Source organism: Pipistrellus hanaki, assembly GCF_964339955.1.
Source record: "Pipistrellus hanaki genome assembly, chromosome: 13".
Lineage (NCBI taxonomy): Eukaryota > Metazoa > Chordata > Mammalia > Chiroptera > Vespertilionidae > Pipistrellus > Pipistrellus hanaki.
Window position 1 is genome coordinate 21,384,739 of NC_140515.1, and position 19,261 is coordinate 21,403,999.

The window sequence follows — 19,261 nt, forward strand, 5'->3', positions numbered from 1 at the left end:
AATTCATTCATTTATAGTGCATGGAAGTGAACAATATTAATGACCACAGTGGTCACAGTATCAGGGCCCCATTGTTGTTAAATTTTGGCAGCTTGGCAAGTGATAGCATTGTCATATTGTTAATTTAAAGAAGTACCACAATGTAGTATTTGTATTCCTATAAATATTGGCATCATTTTAGTATAAAGTAGTATGATCACATCAATTTTTCTAAAATATCAAAGGCATAATGTGTGTTTTTTTTTTAAAAAAAAAAAAGGTTAAAGGGGTGTTTTCCACATGGCTTTTAGATGTCTGTCCTACAAAGCAAAGCATCTCCATCCTACCTCGGCACGGAAATTATTTCACTTTATTTGGTAACCGTGATACAAAGGAATCTGTTTTCTTTGGTCCAGGATGCAGGTTTTTAGGAATGCTTACAGGGCTGGGTAGTTTCACATCTTGTAATATTTGAGATCTAATTTCATCTCTTGTTTATGGGAAAAGCCAGAAGCCAAATGCTCAAGCAATAAGCTTGGGAGTCATTTGTAGTCATTGTTCCTTTCCTTCTTCAAGCCTTCTCACAATGAATTCCTAGGATTTATGACTTCTTTATTCCCAATGCCAAATAGTTCAAAACTTGCATATTATGAGAGCATGTGTTCTCATCCATATTATGATTTCTATTGAAGTTCAGTTCAATAAAATTCAGGATTCTATGTCATAAATTTTCCCATGTAGATGATATTTTTATTTCCTTCTGTAAATATTTTTATAACCGAGATTGGAGCATCAAAACAATTGTTAAATATTTGCCTAGAATCTGCTTTAGAGCAAAGTTTCTGCCAACAACCACGTTTCCTGGTGTCTGGAATGGGTAACTTTTTCATGCACTTTGCAGTCTGTGTCCTCGGTGATAGAGTGCTGATAAAACCCAAGCAAGGAGGTTATGATTTTAATATACTTTATTTAAAAAGTACACAGTTTTAAATTGGTTTCAATGGGTCTCAAGCAGAAGGTCACTGCCTACTGGCAGCCCCGTTTCTGATGAAGGGTGGTTATCATGTAGCAAACTCACATTTACATGACCGGCAAAGTAAAAAGATAACATTTTTGTCAACATGTCTTTAAGAGTTTATATCACACACAGTTTAAAATCATGAGATGCTGATGGTTGGACTATATTTCATGTCTCCTATGTCGCACCATATTTTGGTTCACAGTTTATCCATTATTTAGCATGCCAGGAGAACATCTTGATCAGTGTCACCTTAAGAAGAGCAGCAGAAGCAGAGGGGACAGGATAAGGACCATCTTCGCCTGGAGGCTGGGTGCACCCCCACATTCCCTTGCATTTTCCTGCAGGGAAAGGCAGGGCGGGTCAGAGCAGAGACAGAGTCCAAGATGGGTTAAACTGGGCAAGCTATTTCGAGTCCCCACTCTTCAAGTGTTTGAACAAAGTCTCTTAGGACCTAGATAATTCAGGGAAATTCACTTGTCTAAATTTCATCAAGTTAGCGATGGGAATCTCTGATTACAGCTGTAAATGTATAACATATTAAAATTTACTCTTTGCATACTATTATGTAGAATATTCGAGGGGTAAAGAACTATTTATTGGTACAGATATCTATTGGGATCATATTATAAAGGCAAAATATTGGCTTTCTAATCTCCCCCCACACCCACCCCCATCAGAATGTAAGTTAAAAAAAAAAAAATCACATCTTTGGCTATGAAAGGTTTTGTTTCCTCTTTTATTTGGGGGAAGGAAGGCTCTGTTTTACAAAAATGAAATAATATTATTACTTTCTGTAGCGTGCTTTTTATCCAGTGACTGATGAAAGTTTCTTAAACTCCATTATTCTATTTCATTCAGCTATTTTCTTACTGATGGGCATTCATTTTCTCATTTGTTCTTCCTGCTACAAAGAATGCTGAATGTGGGTCCTCAACAGACGGTGATATCTGCCCCTGCCTGTGGTGAGATGCCCAGTCTTTGAACTGCAGACCTAACAGGTATTTTTGCCTTTCATGGCTATAGCTAGATATTTCATTGTTACCTGTATATTCAAATCACCCACTGACTTGTATCTTTCTTGTTCATGGTTTATTTTTATATTTAATTGTTTGACTTAGAAATCAAATTATAAAGAGCACTTTTAAATTGATAAGTATATTTTTCAAGTTCTATAAATTGGCTACTGACTTCAATCTTTTTCCATAGAAAAGTTATAATTTTTACATAGTTAAATAAATCTGATTTTCTTCCATTGCTTTCTTATCTCAGATAGGAAGTACTCTGCAATCCCTAGGATTTCTTGTGAAACTCTTACTTCACTACTTAAGTCTAATTTATATTCTTCCTTTTGAATCAAACCTTTGTCATATATAAGAGTTTCTATTCTGTTCTATTGACCTCATCTTACTACATCCAGAAACTTACAGAAAAAAAATACTGATTTTTTTTTAAATGTCTTGTATCAAGTAACCAAAGCAAATTATGTTCAAAGCAAATTATGTTATTAACAACTCTATACTTAGACAACTAGAGGCATGAGAGTAAACTAGAGGCATGAGAGTAAAATCATCTAGAGTTCTGATTTTGACTGAAGTGATTTTAGTGTTTGGGGAACTATTGTGTGTGTTTGCATAGAGCTTTTATCATGGGTGATCACTGAATTTTACCAAAGGCCTTTCTAGCATATGTAGGTATAATATGTTACTATTGAACTTCAACTCCCATTTGAATATAGAAGCAAACATTCTCAATAAGTTCTCCCAAGTTCTTATTGGTGCTATACTTTAAAATCTATGCTACATGCTTAAGTCTTTCCTGGGATTTAGATAGTTTAATAACATTAAACTCACTTGCTATTTAAAGTTGAGATTAACACTCAACTGGCTCTGGTGGCATTTTAAAAAACTAGTTTTTCAGTTTCCACATACTAATTTGTCTAGGCACGCTTTTCATTTTTTCAGGGTGTGTGAACTTAATTTAAAAAAATATTTTTGTTAAAGTTTTTGCTCACAGTATTGCAGGAGGTATATAGTGCCTTTATAGTCATGCCTCCATATGGCTAGGGGTTTAGAGGCTTGTCACCCCCCTCCATACACTGGGACCCTCTGTCTGGTATAAACATTGCCATGTTTGCTTTGTGTAAAGTGCTTGTAAATATAAGCTGGGGGAATAATTCTCACCACAATTTAAAATAAGTAAAATAAGATGATCAGAGCTACTTCGTAATAGGTGATATGACAGCCCTTCCATGGGAAGGAGGCTCCTGAATATATCATGGAGATGAGAACAGGCAATTTGCCCAGACAGAGAAGGCACTGAGGGCAGAGAGCCAGCAGCCTTCCTGTAGATGCTTCTTTGATTCACCTGAAGGAGATGGTTTTCTCTCGGGTAAACATTTTAGCTATAATGAAATTCTCATGGCAAATCCGAGTGGGAAATCAGACTGACCTCAGGATGGAAGCCATGGCAAGATTCCGGACGCCTTCTGATCTTCTGGGCCTTTAAACGCTCACACTTAAGAGATTCGTTATGTTGACTGTAGTTAAGGCAAATTTCCAAAATGGTACTTCCCCCTACTCTGCATCAGCATTGCACGTTGGCACTAAAATCCCTAGACAGTTTCTTTCTCTCCAACAGTGGGAAGTTATCATTTACTCCTCACCCAGGTTTCCCGACTGTTGATCTCCTTACCAGCAGCAGAAGCTGGGCCTGCACACGGAAGGATATACCTGATCTCGATGGGCGCCATGGTGATGGGGGCCACAGACTCGCAGAGGCAGCTGCTGTCCACCACCACCATGAACAGGTTGCTGCTTGGGATTTGCTGGATGACAAAGGACCTGGGGGAACAAGAGGCACAGACATGGTGGGGTCATTTACCTTTCCTCCTGCAAGGAGCCACAAGGAAAACTTTTCCCGGGGGTAACTACTATATTTTAGAAAACAAGTTTCCTAAAGTTGTCTTTCCCATCGGCTCTTCACTTTCAAACACCGAGTTTCACTAAGAAGACAACAGCCTATTTGTATAGCCATGCGCAGCTCACAACACTCACCTTGGGAAGACTGAATTTACAAAATATCAAGGTCAGATTTGGCTAATTTACCTCCATTTCCAAGATCTAAGAAGTTAGGCTTTTCGTTAAGCCTGCTTTCCTTCCTAAACATTATCAACAGTTGCATTTGATCTTCTAAGTTGTTTTTCTCTCTTTTCCTCAGAGACAGACTGAAGCTGTGTCACATGGATGACAAAAGAGGAAGTAAACTTCCTAAACCCTTCGAGATACCACTCCACTCTGTGCGATGTTTGCCCACAGCAGAGGCGTGGTGTTTGGAGGGAATGAATGCTGGCCCCCAGTGCCTCACCACCTTTAACAAACCCCACCCTTCTCAAGTCCACACTGTGCCGGCCCCGCAGCAGCTCCGACATTCTGGGTCCATCGGTACAGCTTACCGACTGACACTGCTTCTTCATTGCCCACCACAGGGGAATGCCAAAGCAACACCGCCCGTAAAAACACTCCTTTCACAAGAAATAGTGATTCTTTGGATGAACAACTTAGAGACCCAAAGCCCACATTCTTTCAGAGCCAACAGGGTAGGTAAGTATTTAAACCCAGGCTAGAATCCTGGTCACTTAACTTTTCATATTTCATCCAATTCAATTTAGCAAGATGAAAGAAACTATAAAGAAACTATACCCTAACAAAATGTTCAATTCCTCCATGAATTTTACTTTCATCTTTCAGAAAATTTGTTCTGTTTTCTAGAGCAGTGGTCACCAGCCGGTGGTCTGTGAGGTCTGAAAGGTTGACAACTGCTATTCTAGAGTGTATTCCCATGCTTTACAAAAAGCATTCAATGAAGAGGCATCCTGCTGTTTTGTGGGAAATTAGAAAGAAGGGGATGGATCCCTGTTACCATCTCATATGTTGTAATACCCAAGAATGCCTCTGAGATTACAACACAACCGGCTTCCTTTCTACATATGCCCAGTGCCTGTTCACTGAACATGATACAATTGTTTATTTTTTTCCCACCATAGCAGGGGACACCACTGTTCAGCACTGTTCCCCCCAATGCCTAACCATCATCCACTCTCTGGGATAATTGCTCTCTGCCCTTTCTGTTCTTCTCCACAACTACAGCTGGCCTGAGGGGGGGGGGGAGGGGAAGGGGGACTAAACCGTGCTAACTTATCTCAATAAAACTTTAAAAATACCAAAAATACCTGCTTTACATCCCTCTTTTAGCACCAGGTGACTTCTCACCTATGCAAAGATATTGCTTTAGCAGCTGGCCTCCGTAATGGATTGTGCCTTTGAGGATTAAAATAGCCTACCTGAGTTGACTCCCATCAAATGATTTCCAGGTTGGAGGAAAGGTAACAGAGTCTCAGAACAATGCAAAATTAAGATCACACAATTCTTTAAAGGACAAATGGTTGACTTAAAAATTAAGCCAAATGAATCGACCAGATGTGCAGTAAAGGAGAAAGAGATGTAAACATGAAATAGAAGTTCCAAAGGGAAAGAATGTTTTCCAATTGATTTTTTTTTTCAAAGAAAGGGCTCAGCATGAATGAAACTTCAAATCATTAAAGCTATAGACCAATCCTAATATCTTCTCTAGAAACAAATTACTCAAAGAGGAATGAGGATGACAGCAACTTCTCCCTGGGAATACTTAAGATGAAGAAAACAGAGTAACATGAAATAAAATGTATGTCAGGTCCAGGGGAAAATTGATTCTAGGTAACTGTAGATAATGATAGAAAATTATTTTTTAGAATTTAGGGATAATAGCTAAAAATAGCATGGTAAGTAGTATATACATATACAGAAAAAATTGACAATATTAGTCTAAAATTATTACCAATCACAACAAATGTGAGGTGATTAGATTCACAGAGTAAAAGGCAGAAACTCTTAAATTGCTTTGACAAAACACCAGCATTATGATGTTTGCAACAGACACTCCTAAACCAGAATGTCGTGGAAAAGACATCAAATGAGATGTCAAATGACAGGAAAAGTTTACCAGGAACATGCTAACAACACAAGAGAGGAACAGGCTAATATTATAATGCAAATATTCAGATGCAATAAAAAACAGTTTATACGATCTGAGTAATTTTTCATATTAAAATAGTATAGCAAGGAATGACATGGACTTTTATGATCATAGTGTTCATACTGATTAGAAATACCCAAGTGATTGATGAATGCATGATTAAAATGTGGAACAAAATCCCTTGATCTAAATGGAGAATTTGTTATTTTATTTATTGGGGTGACACTGGTTAATATTATTTGGGTTGGAAGTGTATGTTTCTATGATGCATGATCTGTCTATTGCATTGTGTGCCGACCAGCCAAAGTCAAATCATCTTCCGTCACCATATATTTGGCCCCCTATGTTATTTTCAAACACTGGAAACCTCAACAAATCACAAAGAGCAGAACGCATCACCTGCATATTCTTCTTCATGGTATGGTAAAATTGTAAATGAATAGCAAAAATATATAAGTGATGGAAGTTGAGGTCAAAAAACATTCAATTAATGCTTGAGAATTTGAGAGCAACCCAGACTGAAATCTGTGCAGTTTGATCTTAAGTACTTCTATGGGAAAAAGAAATTTTCAAATAAATGAACTCCATTTTTTTCATTGAGAAGCTGGCAAAATAAAGACAGAAGCTGCACCTGTGCCCCACTACCTGGCCTTCCCTCTGTACCCTGGGCTCAGTGTTGATGCCCTTCTCCAAGGTTGGTCCCAGGATACACAGGAGGTGACTGATAGGAGGCGATAATTGCACAGATAGCCCCCTTTGTCTACTAGCCATGCCCTTCAGGTTACAAACATGCCATCCTATCTCCTGTCTCAGGAAAACCAAAACTTCCTCTTAACCTTACCTCTAGCTACTGCCCTGTTTCTCTGTCCTTTATTGTAAAAATCCTAAAAAGAATAATCCACCATGTCCCTCTCTATACTCTCATTTTCCCTCTCTATATTCTCATTTCTCTCTAATAAGACTGGAGTCCTTACCACACCACTTGGTTCTCAACCTTTTTTCCCTCTGCCTTGCTCCATCCTTGCTGACTGCCCCCTCACAACAGACTGGTTTCCGGAGGAGGAAGGCCGCAGCTGTCTGCCATGGTTATCCTTTATCCCAGCACCTACAGGTGTGCCTGGGACACGAAGCCTCTCAGTAAATACTTACAGAATTAAAGGCAGAATAAACTTATAAAGATAAAAGCAGAAGAATAAAATGCACATTAAAATATGAAGGTAGCTGAAAGAACTAGACTCTGGTTTAACAAAGAACTTCATCAACATAAACCAACTTTTGGTGTTCCTGATCAGGAAGTCACAAAGTCATATTAAAACTTGGAAGATAGACATTTAAAACATTTTAAGTGATTATTATGTATATTATTGCAAACAATTTGAAAACTAGAGGAAACACACCTTTGGGGGTAAAATATAAACTTCCAACATTTGGCCAAGCTGTAAAAAACACAAGCAGACCCATAGCCATAAAAAAACTGAAATGCTCATTGAAAAAAATGCCCACAAGTGAATCCTACCAAATCAAAGAACAGATACTACTATGTTAATATCTAGAAAACTCCTGTGAACTCACTGACCAACTGTTAGAATAAAAGAACTCAGCAAGCTGACCAGTTACATAATCAGAGTGCAGAACCACAGCCTTTCCCTGACACTGGTGATGCCCAATGAAAAAATATGAGATAAAGAACCAATGACAATATCAGTAATCACTAGGAAATGCACAAAGTTAACTCCAGTAAAAGACACCTCATTTTGAAGAAAATGACCAAACTTTACTGCTTTACTGAACATAAAAAAATGAATTAATAATTGGAAGTACAAAGGTTGTGAAAATACACAAATTTTATATATATATATTCAATATATATATATATATATATATATATATATATATATATATATCACTAAAGAGAAATATAAAATAAAATGCACTCTTCACAAGCAGATTGGCTAAATTTTAAGTCTGGAGGAGAGTCTGAAGAAGTGATTATTTTATTGGACACTGCTGGTGGGATTGTGACTTTTTAAGGCCATTTGTATTATAATGGAAATTATTTACATCTTTAGATCCTATTTTTTTCAGTAGTTTTACTTTTCAATAAGAGAAACTCTTGCTCATGACCCCAAAAAGCCACGTGGAAAGATGGTCTTGATAGCCTTGTTCATTGAGAAACAAAAAAATATGAAACCCACCTGCAAGCCCACCAATAGGGGGAGGATTGAATAAGCAACACTATGTGGCTCTGGTCTACTCAGCACCAGATGGAAGGGTCAAGGGTAAAGCAGATCTCTACTTACTATCAAGAAAGGGCTAACCGAAACACAGTAAATAGAAAAAGTATGTTGTAAAATTAATAATAAGGTATTGCTATTTAAGCATATGTAATTCTGTTCCAGAGAAGGAGAAAAAGAGACGGGATGGGTAAGACTTATCAGATGTTTTGGGACTAGAAAACCAACCAGTAAGCATTCCATGACCTATGTTACACATAGAAAGAATAAATGCTCTAAACAATAGGACTTAAGGTAGTTGAACACAAATATAAAGGAACATAAGAAGCATCTTCCAAAAGGTAAGGAATTAAAGCACAGACTATGTCTTCTCCTGACTGATAGGTCTCACCTATGTCATCCTTAAATCCAGCACTGGCAACCACCCTTCCCTGCCCGAGACACACAGATGGAAGTCATGGCTGCTCAGAGGGCGAGGGGCAAGCTACAAACGTACCCCAGCATCTTTCAGCAAAGCCAGCTTGTATGGGCTCCAGGCACCTTCTGCCTGCTAAGCCCCCATCCCCACCCTCAAGTCTGATCCTTCCACAGCATCATCAGTGGAAGAGCAAAGGTGAGGGGTGAGGTAGGGGAGTAGGCAGGAGACTGAGGCAGTGGAAGGGAGAGAAGACTGGAAGAATACCGGTAATTGTCAAGGGACACTTGAACTGAATCTGTAATGCTGAGGTTCTTTAGAGAACTAGAGGCCTGATGCACGAAATTCGGGCAAGGGGCTCACTCCTCCACTACTCAACCCCCCTGCAGTTTCATCAGGGAGAACATCCGGTCTAACTATCATATTAGCTTTTATTATAGATATGTTCATGTATTCTTAGAACATTTAGAAATGGAACATTATGCTAAAGGCAAAAAGTATCAATGTTCTCATGTTACTAACAAGAACACTGGGACTCAGAGAGGATAAGTACTCTTAACAGAAGCTATATGAATAAGACATGGCTGTGCCCATTTTAGAGATGGGGAAAAGAGAGATGAGTAACTTCCTCAAGTAATAGGGGCAAAGCTCAAGCCCCCAGCACCCAGGCCAGGACAGACCTCTGTCTGTCCTGGAGGGCAGATCTAAGGAGATGCTGAGCCCTTGTGGGGGGTGTGAAGGGGGTTTTTGATAACCAATAACCACCATTCGAAGAACATGCCCCCTCTGGGTGGAAGGCTCCCCAAGGGTTGTCAGCAAAGCCCCACAGCAAACTTCTCTGTATTTCCCTAAACCCTCAGAGATGAAAAGCCCTGCCTGCAGCAATACTGAAGCAAAGGAAAACAACCCCCGACAAAGGATTTGCCAGCGGAAAGATTAACTGCTTTTCCATATTTTAAAGACTTACTGTCTGCTTATTAACATGGTGCTGCGGCGGGGTCTGGGCAATGTTAGCTGTACATTTATGTGCACAACGTATATTTATGGCCCAGGGTGCAGGGTTGAACTTCATAAAACACACCTCCATCCAGCTGGGCCCCGCAGCCAGGCTGACGTCACCTGGGGAAGAGCCGTGGCCTGGAGGGTTTGCCTGGGGGGCCAGCACCGGCCGGTGGGAAACGCTTCCAGGCAGCACCTCAGCGGTCACTGCTAAGCAGGGAGGGGTCAAGATGCGTGAAATAAATTAGGCCCTCCGGGGAGAGAGGAGGGATGAGGGAAGCAATTGTGATGAGTCCATTGCCAGAACTGAAATAACCCAGTCCTCCCCTGTTCACTGCAGGCTGAGAAAGACTGCAGGGGAAATGATGGGATTTCAAGACAGCCTCCCTGGCTGGGGAGAGCAGTTGCCTCGTGCTATCTACTGAGAGGGGCTCTGTGGTCCAGAAGAGGATATAGACCAGGCCGCTCCCTTAATGCCTCCCCAGAAAAGCACATGCGATGGGAGGGACCCACGGACAAGATTCCCAGAGGACCCCAGGACACACATTTGGGGGACTCGGTTGGCTGGCTTTTCACTGATTGGGTACAAAACTGTGGCTTGAAAACATTGTCAGGGCAGGACAGAACCTTAAAACTTTTGGGAATCTTTGGCCCTTTACAGATTTTCACTGTTTGTAAATTGTCCAGGTGTTACCTTGGGCACTGATCCTGTTCTAGGTGCTACTGGATTCCACGGTAGGGAGGGTGGGTACCTCACCATCACCGTGGATCTCCAACAGGATCTGATTCCCTCTGAAGGTGGGGATAGCCTGTCCTCCCCCAAAGCGCCCCAAAATGCACTACATTGACCCAGGCCCAAAGTTGTGAAGAGCGAACATTTGGTGACGGGTTGTTTAAATTCAAACTAGAAGTTAAATACGTATGAGGCTTTCTCCTAGCACAATTCTACAGCCATGCCATGGACCAGCATGAGGGAGCGAGGGGGAGCAGTGGCTCGGCCCAAACCAGGTGAAGACAGAGTAGGGCCTCACCTACTGTCCATGATTGGCAGGCCTGGGGACTTCACGTTAGCATGTAGCTCTATAACACTGAAACTGTTTCAGAGCACAGGGAAAGAAGAAAATATTCCAAGTGTCTTTTATGAAGGTCCCTGATCGAAAACCAAGACTATGTATATGAAAAAGCTGTGGAATAATATCTTTTTATGAATATTGAGGCACAGATATGGAATAATCCCTTTTTTATGAATACTGGCGCAAAGATCTTAAATGAAAGACAATAAACAGACTTCACCAGGATATTGCAATAGTAACACAACGGGCCCCAGCGAGGAATGACCTAGAAATTCAAACGAACAAGCTTACTGAGTTGTCTCAGCTTAATATAATAGAAATAGAAACACGAAACAATTCTTTTTTCCCCAGTCTCTGTTTTCCACTCTCCTGTGCTGAATTCTGTTTTCTCATCTCTAAATGGTATCTCTGTAGAGATTCCGTAACTTTCTGACAACTTCAGGTTAATAAAACCTGTCAGGTCTAGTTTAATACTCGAATCTCATATCTCCTTCAAAGCTCTGTGCTCCCTCTTCTTCCTTCTAGCTTCCGGGTTCTCGCTTCCTCAGTAACGTGTTTCCCCGAAAATAAGACATCCTCCGAAAATAAGACCTACTTACAGGTTTCCTTCTGAGTGAAATATAAGGCATCCCCTGAAAATAAGGCCTCCACTAGGCTAAACATGAGAGATTTGGTCCACTGATTCTAAAAGAGATGGAGTCACAAGAAATTCACCAGGAAATTCAGGAATTGGATTGTTATGATGATGTTCCAGAAGATGATGTCATGATTGTCATTGAATAAATGAGTCAATTCTTGATACTGTAGGATTCACAGTTTGTCTGGTTTGTGTTGACAACACTGTACTACTGTACCGTGTACAGGTAATAAATTTCCTTTATTTTCATTTAACAATAAATGTGTACTGTATTTTTCTTCGTGGAAAAATAAGACATCCCCTGAAAATAAGACCTAGCGCATCTTTGGGAGCAAAAATTAATATAAGACACTGTCTTATTTTTGGGGAAACAGGGTAGTTTGGGAAGTGGGGCAGTGAAGAGGTAGGTTTTCTGTGTACCAGGCCACAGTGGATTCTTGGCCACATTTTCTATGTATGGGGGTGGGGGGCAGTGGAATTCTCTGGCCACGTTTCCTATGTATGGGGGGAGGGCCACAGTGGGATTCTTGGCCATGGCTTGTTTCCTTACAACACAGATTGGCCTGTGGTATCCTGCATGTGACTCAGCATCCCTGAGGTTTCCTTGTGAGGTTATCACGGATTCTTCAGAGGACATGATACTCCTCAACACAGCCCCACCTCCATGACCATGCAGCTCCGGCCCTCAGAAGTCACTCTCCACAGCCCCTTGCCCTCGGGTGGAGAGCCTCCCCTGGAGGGCCGCCCTCTTGTTGGGTTTAGGCAAGATGACAGCCATCTTCCATCTTCCCTTTTGCCCACCTGACCCTGAGAAACATGCACCTTTGCTGGCCCAGCCACAGGCCACTTCAGTGCAGCCCCTTCTCCAAACCCTGACCTCTCCCCCCAGGTCCCTTTGTCCCACTGAGAGAGGCCAGGAATAGATGGCTGCCTAGCAGATACTTCGCCAGAGCTGGACTTCCCTTCTTTTAAGTGCTCCTGAAAAGATTTGATCAATTCTGTTCTTTATAGGAAAGTGTCTCTAGGAGCATCCTCCACCGCCTGTCAGGCTCCCAGCAGGACCACCACCCTGGAGGGATGGACCTCTTTCCAAAAACCCCATCTCTTCTGGGTTAGGCCCCTCACCAGTCACCAGTCTTCCCATGGCAGACTAAAGGTGGGCCAGCTGTCTACCCTCAAATAAGCTTGGGGGCGGGGTGGGGAAGGGGTGTTGCAGGGAAGGTTTCCAACTCTAAATTGGTGCCTGCTAAAAGGCTGTTCTCTTTAGAACCTGTGGTGCCTAGTGTCCTTTTGTCCTCGCCTCAATCTGGGACTACATGGGAACTCCTACTTGACAACTGTTCTGTCCTCCCAGTCAATGGATTCATGTAAGACGCCCTATACTTGGCTGGGATCTGTTCAATAGGGGCCCCAATGACAAAAATCCCACCCCTGAAAACAGTCCTGAAGAGGATAGAAATGGGCTCTTGATTCTGAACCCAGTTTAGCATCAGGCTTCAGAATGAGACACAGAGTTAATTAGAGTCAGAAGTGGAGGCTCACACCCTCTCTGCTATTCCTCATTGTTCAGAAGGTGCCAGCCTGTGCAATTAGACCAGAGAAAAGAGGGGTGATTAAGTATTGGAACAAAGGAAGCATTCACAGGTACCTAAACCGTGCCCTGCCCCCACTCCCAGTACTCGTTTCCCCCTCTCCCTGTACCTCTTAGCGGAGTCACCTTCTATTGAATGACACAAGCAGAGAGCTTGAAGTCATTATCCACACTCCTCTTTGACATCAACCTGTCCTGATGTGACCGTCTCTTCAACCCCTTTCCTGTCCATCCCTCCATCTCCTTTCCTCAGGCAGCTGTGTGGCCGGGCACTAATGCAGTCACAGGGGACATACTCTCAAAAGTTTGTACTTGGCGTTTACAGCTCTGCAGGCTGGATCGGCTTGAAATTTTTAATTTTATCTTTCATTTTGTGTTTTTAAGTGAAGTCTAAGGGACAAAGAGCATGTGTGGGGGAAGGTGGAGGGAAGAGGTTCTGAACTGCATGGCTGCTGCCCCAGCCCAGCAAACCCACGACCCTCCAGCCCTTTCAGAGGTCTGGCTTCAGGCATGGCAGCAGTGAATCCAAGGGTCCTATGATTTTGGTTAAATTTAGTTTTAAACCCTAGCTCTAAAATCATATTGCTCTTTATATATCTATGTCTATGTCTATGTCTATATTTATGTCTATGTCTAGGTCTATTTCTATATCTATGTCTATCTCCCTCTCTGTCTATATATCTCCCTCTCCCTCTCTATCTCTATACCTATCTATATCTAGATATCCCTCAGAGACCCAGCCTTTCCTCTGGATAACCAGCAACACTCACGGCAGCAGAAGACAGTAGCCCAGACCTGGCTAATGGTCACAGGCTAGGATCTATGGCACAATAAAGATGACATCCTGATCTAAGCTCTGAGTCCTAAGGTGAAATGACCCCTGGCTACTTTCCCCTGGTATCAGACAAAGAGACATGGGGACAGACCTCAGAACTGTCCTCAAGATCCTAAGAAAGGCTTCATCACCTGCAGCCGATCTCCTCCTAGCACAACCCAAACCCCTAACCCAGGATGTCTTATGATTCTGCCCTCTGCAATCTGGAACCCACACACATCGGGAGTTGAGTCTTTAGAGGCTACACTCCCATCTCCATATTGGCCAATTCAAAATTAAACTATCCTGCGAACTCCTGTTCGGGCACTTCTTTGGACCAGTGCTCCCAGGTGGGTGACCTCAGAAAAAACATAGGGGTTCAGGAAACAGCAGCTGGCAGAACCCCAACACATGCAGCCTGTGACCCAGCAGGTACCGATGTGTCCTGGTGCTAAGATGGAAATCCTTTGTCAAGTGGCTATCCACCATGAGCTGAGGTGGTGAGCCTGTGGGAAGGGGAGATTGAGTCCACCCCTTTAAGCAGGACATGGACCTCAGCATCATGGTAGAAGAAGCTGCACACCCCACTGAGCAATGGGGGCAGGACCCAGGGGTGCCTTTGAGGGTCTGTATTGACCCAGTAAGTGTCCCTGCAGTGGAGGAGCAGAGTGTTAAATAGAAAAAGTATATAGATCTAGATTTGTACATGTACGGCAGGTCAGGAGAGGCCACAGAGGCCATCTTGAAGGGGGGAGAGGCTGTTATCAGAAGCCTAAAAATCCAGGGAATCTACACCACTACCCAGTGAACAGCTGTGAACCCAGGAACACTGGTCCCCAAGCAATGTGAACACACAGATTCAGAGGAGTTCTAGACCTTCTCAAGGAAAAGTCAGATTTCACGTAGGCCAGTGGTCAGAAAACTCATTAGTCAACAGAGCCAAATATCAACAGTACAACGATTGAAATTTCTATTGAGAGCCAAATTTTTTAAACTTAAATTTATTCTAATGCAACCTCTTCAAAATAGACTCACCCAGCCCTTGGTATTTTGTGAAAGAGGCCAAAGAGTCGCATGTGGCTTGCGAGCTGCAGTTTGCTGACCACTGGCCTAGGATAAGGTGAGGTCTGTCTGTGATCAAGGCAGGAGAGAGAAACGTGCACAATGGGAGCTAGAGGATCTGCCGAAGTTTGCCCACAACAAAATCCATGGCTGTTGCCCTAACTGGTTTGGCTCAGTGGATAGAGCATCAGCCTGCAGACTGAAAGGCCCCAGGTTCGATTCCGGTCAAGAGCATGTACCTTGGTTGCAGGCACATCCCCAGTAGGGGGTGTGCAGGAGGCAACTGATCGATGTTTCTCTCTCATTGATGTTTCTAACTCTCTATTCCTCTCCCTTCCTCTCTGTAAAAAAAATTGCACTTTTTTTTTTTTTTTTTTTTTTTTTTTTTTTTTTTTTTTTTTTTTTTTTTTTTTTTTGTCTCTCTAAATCCTTGCTATTGATTACTAAACCCAATACATAGGATCATCCAATTGGGGACACTCTAAGAGACCGCAGAGGAAAGTTGTTTTTATGGAACCTGGGGACCAGAGTGGGGATAATGATCAGAGAACCATCTCTGGGGCAGCCCATTCCCCCAAACCAATATTAAGTGCCACAGGAAAAACAAAATCTAAAAACTAGTTAGAGAAGACCTATAGACCCAGAGGTCAATCCAGAAACACTTCCACTCAGGGGTTGAATCTCGAATTGACTCTTGTGTAAACACAAAGGAGTATAAGTAGCAAAGAAGTACTGCCTGCTTGAAAATCAGAACTGTGGCTTACAACACTGTCAATATTGTCCTGAGTAGGAGACAGGTGTGACAGAGAGAACAGCAGAGGAAGTGAAGGAACTTCACTACTGCACATTTTTATTTTTTTCATCTTTTACTTAAGAAACTATTTTTTTTTCTTTTTTCCTCACTTGATTTTACCTTTTTAATGATTACATTTTTATTTTTAATCAGTATTATTACTACTACTATTTTACCTTTTTTAAAGAAGTATCATTTTCTCTTTATTTTACTTTGGGATTAGTGTTCTACATTCTATTTTCTTCTTTACTTTAGCATCATTTTACTCTATCTCAACTTTACCTTTATGCCAACACTCTCTTCCTCACTTTTCCCCTTTTGTTGTCTTATTTCTCACCCCTTAGTCCTGCTTTAGATTTTTGTTATTCCTTCTTTTTCCCTCTGATAAAATTTTTCCCTACTTATATATCTAATTTCCAATCCATATTCACCTCTCTCTTCTCTTTCTTCACTATCCAAATTTTTTCTCTCTCTGCCTTTTGTTATGAGCTTGATTATTGGTTATATTGGTTTTGTATGCTTAGTGAGGTTGTTTTGCTTTTTTAAAATTTTGTTTTGTTTTGTTTTATGCTTTTATTTTCCCTCACCTTGTTTAATATTACTTGTTTGTAGTTTGCATTCATTTCTAGGTAATTGTTGCTTGCATTTGTTGAGATTAGTGGCTGTTCTATTGGAGTTTTCTCCTTATATAGTTTTTTCCCCCCTTTTAAAAAATATATATTTTATTGATTTTTTACAGAGAGGAAAGGAGAGGGATAGACAGTTAGAAACATCAATGAGAGAGAAACATCAATCAGCTGTCTCCTGCACACCCCCTACTGGACCATGGACCATGCCCTGGACCAGAATTGAACCTGGGACCTTTCAGTCTGCAGGTTGATGCTCTATCTACTGAGCCAAAGCAGTTTTGGCCCCCTCTTCTTTTTTTTTCTTCTTTTTCTTTTCTCTCTTACTTGTGTTTTCCTTTTCCAAATATAATTTTTGCACTCTTTTTTTTTTTTCTCCTTTTTCTTCTTTCATTCTTATCCCCTAATTCTCTTTTCTCTGATGGTCACCTTTATTTGGGGTCATTAGGATTGTGAATACATTTGTGTTCAGTGCCTTGTGTTGTATTTTGTGCCTTTAAATCAACGTAGGAGAGAACTACATAACCAGACACATGGAGAAGAGAGGTCATGGGGAGACAAAGAAAAAGCTCACATCTGAAAGAAAAGGGGCATCACCAGAAAAGGAATTAAATGAAATGGAGGCAAGCAATCTGTCAGGGAAAGAATTCAGAGAAATGGTCATAAGGTGCTGAAAATAATAGAAGACAAATTCAACAATATGTGTAAGAACCAAGAGGAAATGAAGAACAAAGAATAAATGAAAAATGACATCGCTGCTATAAAGAACTCAATAGAAAGCATCAATGGTAGGCTAGAAGAAGCAGAGGACCGCATCAGTAAGGTAGAAGACAAGATAGGGAAAAATGCCCAAGCAGAGCAGCTTCTAGAAGAAAAAAAAAAAAATTAAAAAACAGGAAGAGAGCCTAAGGGAACTTTGGGACAACACAAAACGAAACAACATCCGCATAATAGGGGTGCCAGAAGGAGAGGAAACTGAGTAAGGAGTAGAAAACCTGTTTGAAGAAATAACGATAGAAAACTTCCCTGATATAGGGAAAGAAAAACCCACACAAATCCAAGTAGCTAACAGAATCCCAAGCAAAATGAACCACAAAATCCTACACCAGGGACATTGTAATTAAATTGGCAAACACCAACTACAAAGTAAGAATCTTAAAAGCAGCCAGGTAGAGAAAGAAAGTTACCTATGAAGCATCCCCCATAAGAATAGCAACTGATTTGTCAACAGAAACACATCAGGCCTGAAGGGAATGAAATGAAATATACAAAGTCATGCAAAAATAAAGGGTCTGAATCCAAGAATACTGCACCCAACAAGGCTATCAATCAAAATTGAGGGTGAAATTAGGAGCTTCACAGACAAAAAAGGATGAAGGGAGTTTATTACCATCAAACCAGCAATGTAAGAAATGCTAAAGGGTCCTCTGTAAAAAGAAAAATAGGAAGTGAAGAAGGAACACAGGGGTAAAGAATAAAAATGGGGACAAACAAGTACCTTTCAATAATAACTTCAAATGTAAATGGATTAAATGCCCCCATCAAAAGACTTAGGGTAACTGATTTTATAAGAAAACATGATCTATATATATGCTGTCTATAGGAAACCCACCTCAGAAAAAATGATACACACAGACTGAGGGTAAAGGGATGGAAAAGGTTTTTCAGGTGAATGGAAATGAATAAAAGCTGGAGAAGCAATACTTATAGCTGACAAATTAGATATCAAAGTGAAAGACAAAAAGAGAGATAAGGAAGGTTATTTCATAATACTAAAGGGAGCAATCCAACAAGAAGAAATAACTCTGGTAAACATATACACACCCAATATAGGAGCACCCAATACAGAAGCACCCAAACATATAAAAAAAACTTCTGGAGGATATCAAGAAAGAGATTGACAGCAATCAATCATAGTAGGGGACTTTAATACTCCACTATCACCATTGGACAAATCCTCTAAACAAAAAATCAGCAAAGAAACATCAATCCTAAATGACTTACTAGATCAGATGGAAGTAATTGACATCATCAGAACATTTTACCCCAAAGCCAAAGAATATTCATTCTTCTCAAGTGCACATGGGTAATTTTCAAAGATAGACCATATATTGGGTCACAGGCAAAGTCTCTTCAAATTCAAGAAGATAGAAATCATATCAAGCACCTTCTCAGATCACTGTGGCATAAAACTGGAAACCAACTTCAATAAAAATAATCCAAAAAAATCAAATGCATGGAGACTAAATAGCATGCTATTAAACAATGACTGGGTTACCAGAAAGATCAAAGAAGAAATAAAAAACATCATAGCAACAAACAACAATGAAAACAAAATAATCCAAAACTTATTGGACACAGCAGAAGCAGTCTTGAAAGGGAAGTTAATAGCTCTACAAGCCTACTGCAAAAAAACAAGAAATAATTATAATAAGTTATCTAACCCTACAACTCAAAGAGTTAGAAAAAGAGCAACAAGAAAAGCCCAGTATAAGCAGAAGGAAGGAAATAAAGATCAGAGGGGAGATAAGCAACAGAGACCAAAAAAAAATCAACAAAACCAAGAGCTGGTTCTTTGAAAGGATAAAGAAGATTGGTTAACCTCTAGCCAGGCTCACCAAGAAGCAAAAAGAGAGGACCCAAATAAATAAAATCAGCAATGAAAGAGTAGAAATAAACAACAGACCCCACAGAAATACAAAGTGTTGTTAAAAAATACTATGAACAACTCTATTCCAACAAACTGGACAACCTGGAGGAAATGGACATATTCATAGAAAAATATAACCTTCCAAAACTCAATCAGGAAGAATCTAAAAATCTCAATAGGCCAATAACTATGGGAGAAATTGAAGCAGTCATCAAAAAATCTCCAGCAAACAAAAGCCAGGAGCCAGACAGCTTCACAGGGGAGTTTTACCAAACATTCAAAAAAGAACTAAAACCT

At 40.7% G+C, this 19,261-nt stretch overlaps 1 protein-coding gene across 4 annotated transcripts in view; it reads right to left on the reverse strand.

Annotated features, from left to right (window-relative positions):
• Positions 1-771: 771 nt before the first annotated feature.
• Positions 772-19,261, reverse strand: part of CACNA2D3 (calcium voltage-gated channel auxiliary subunit alpha2delta 3) — a 781,459-nt gene continuing 762,969 nt past the window's right edge. For 2 of the 4 annotated variants that reach the window (XR_014796705.1, XR_014796706.1), the window contains 2 exons: positions 3,449-3,840; positions 772-1,338 (listed from right to left, as the gene is read on the reverse strand). Coding sequence is in view for 1 of the 4 variants with exons in the window: in XM_084903113.1 (XP_084759239.1) it covers positions 1,246-1,338; positions 3,449-3,536; positions 3,718-3,840 (304 nt within the window). In the remaining 3 variants the exon portion in view is untranslated. Of the gene's footprint in view, positions 1,339-3,448; positions 3,841-19,261 lie in introns of those variants that run through there. The other 2 variants (XM_084903113.1, XR_014796707.1) reach the window with 2 other exon arrangements.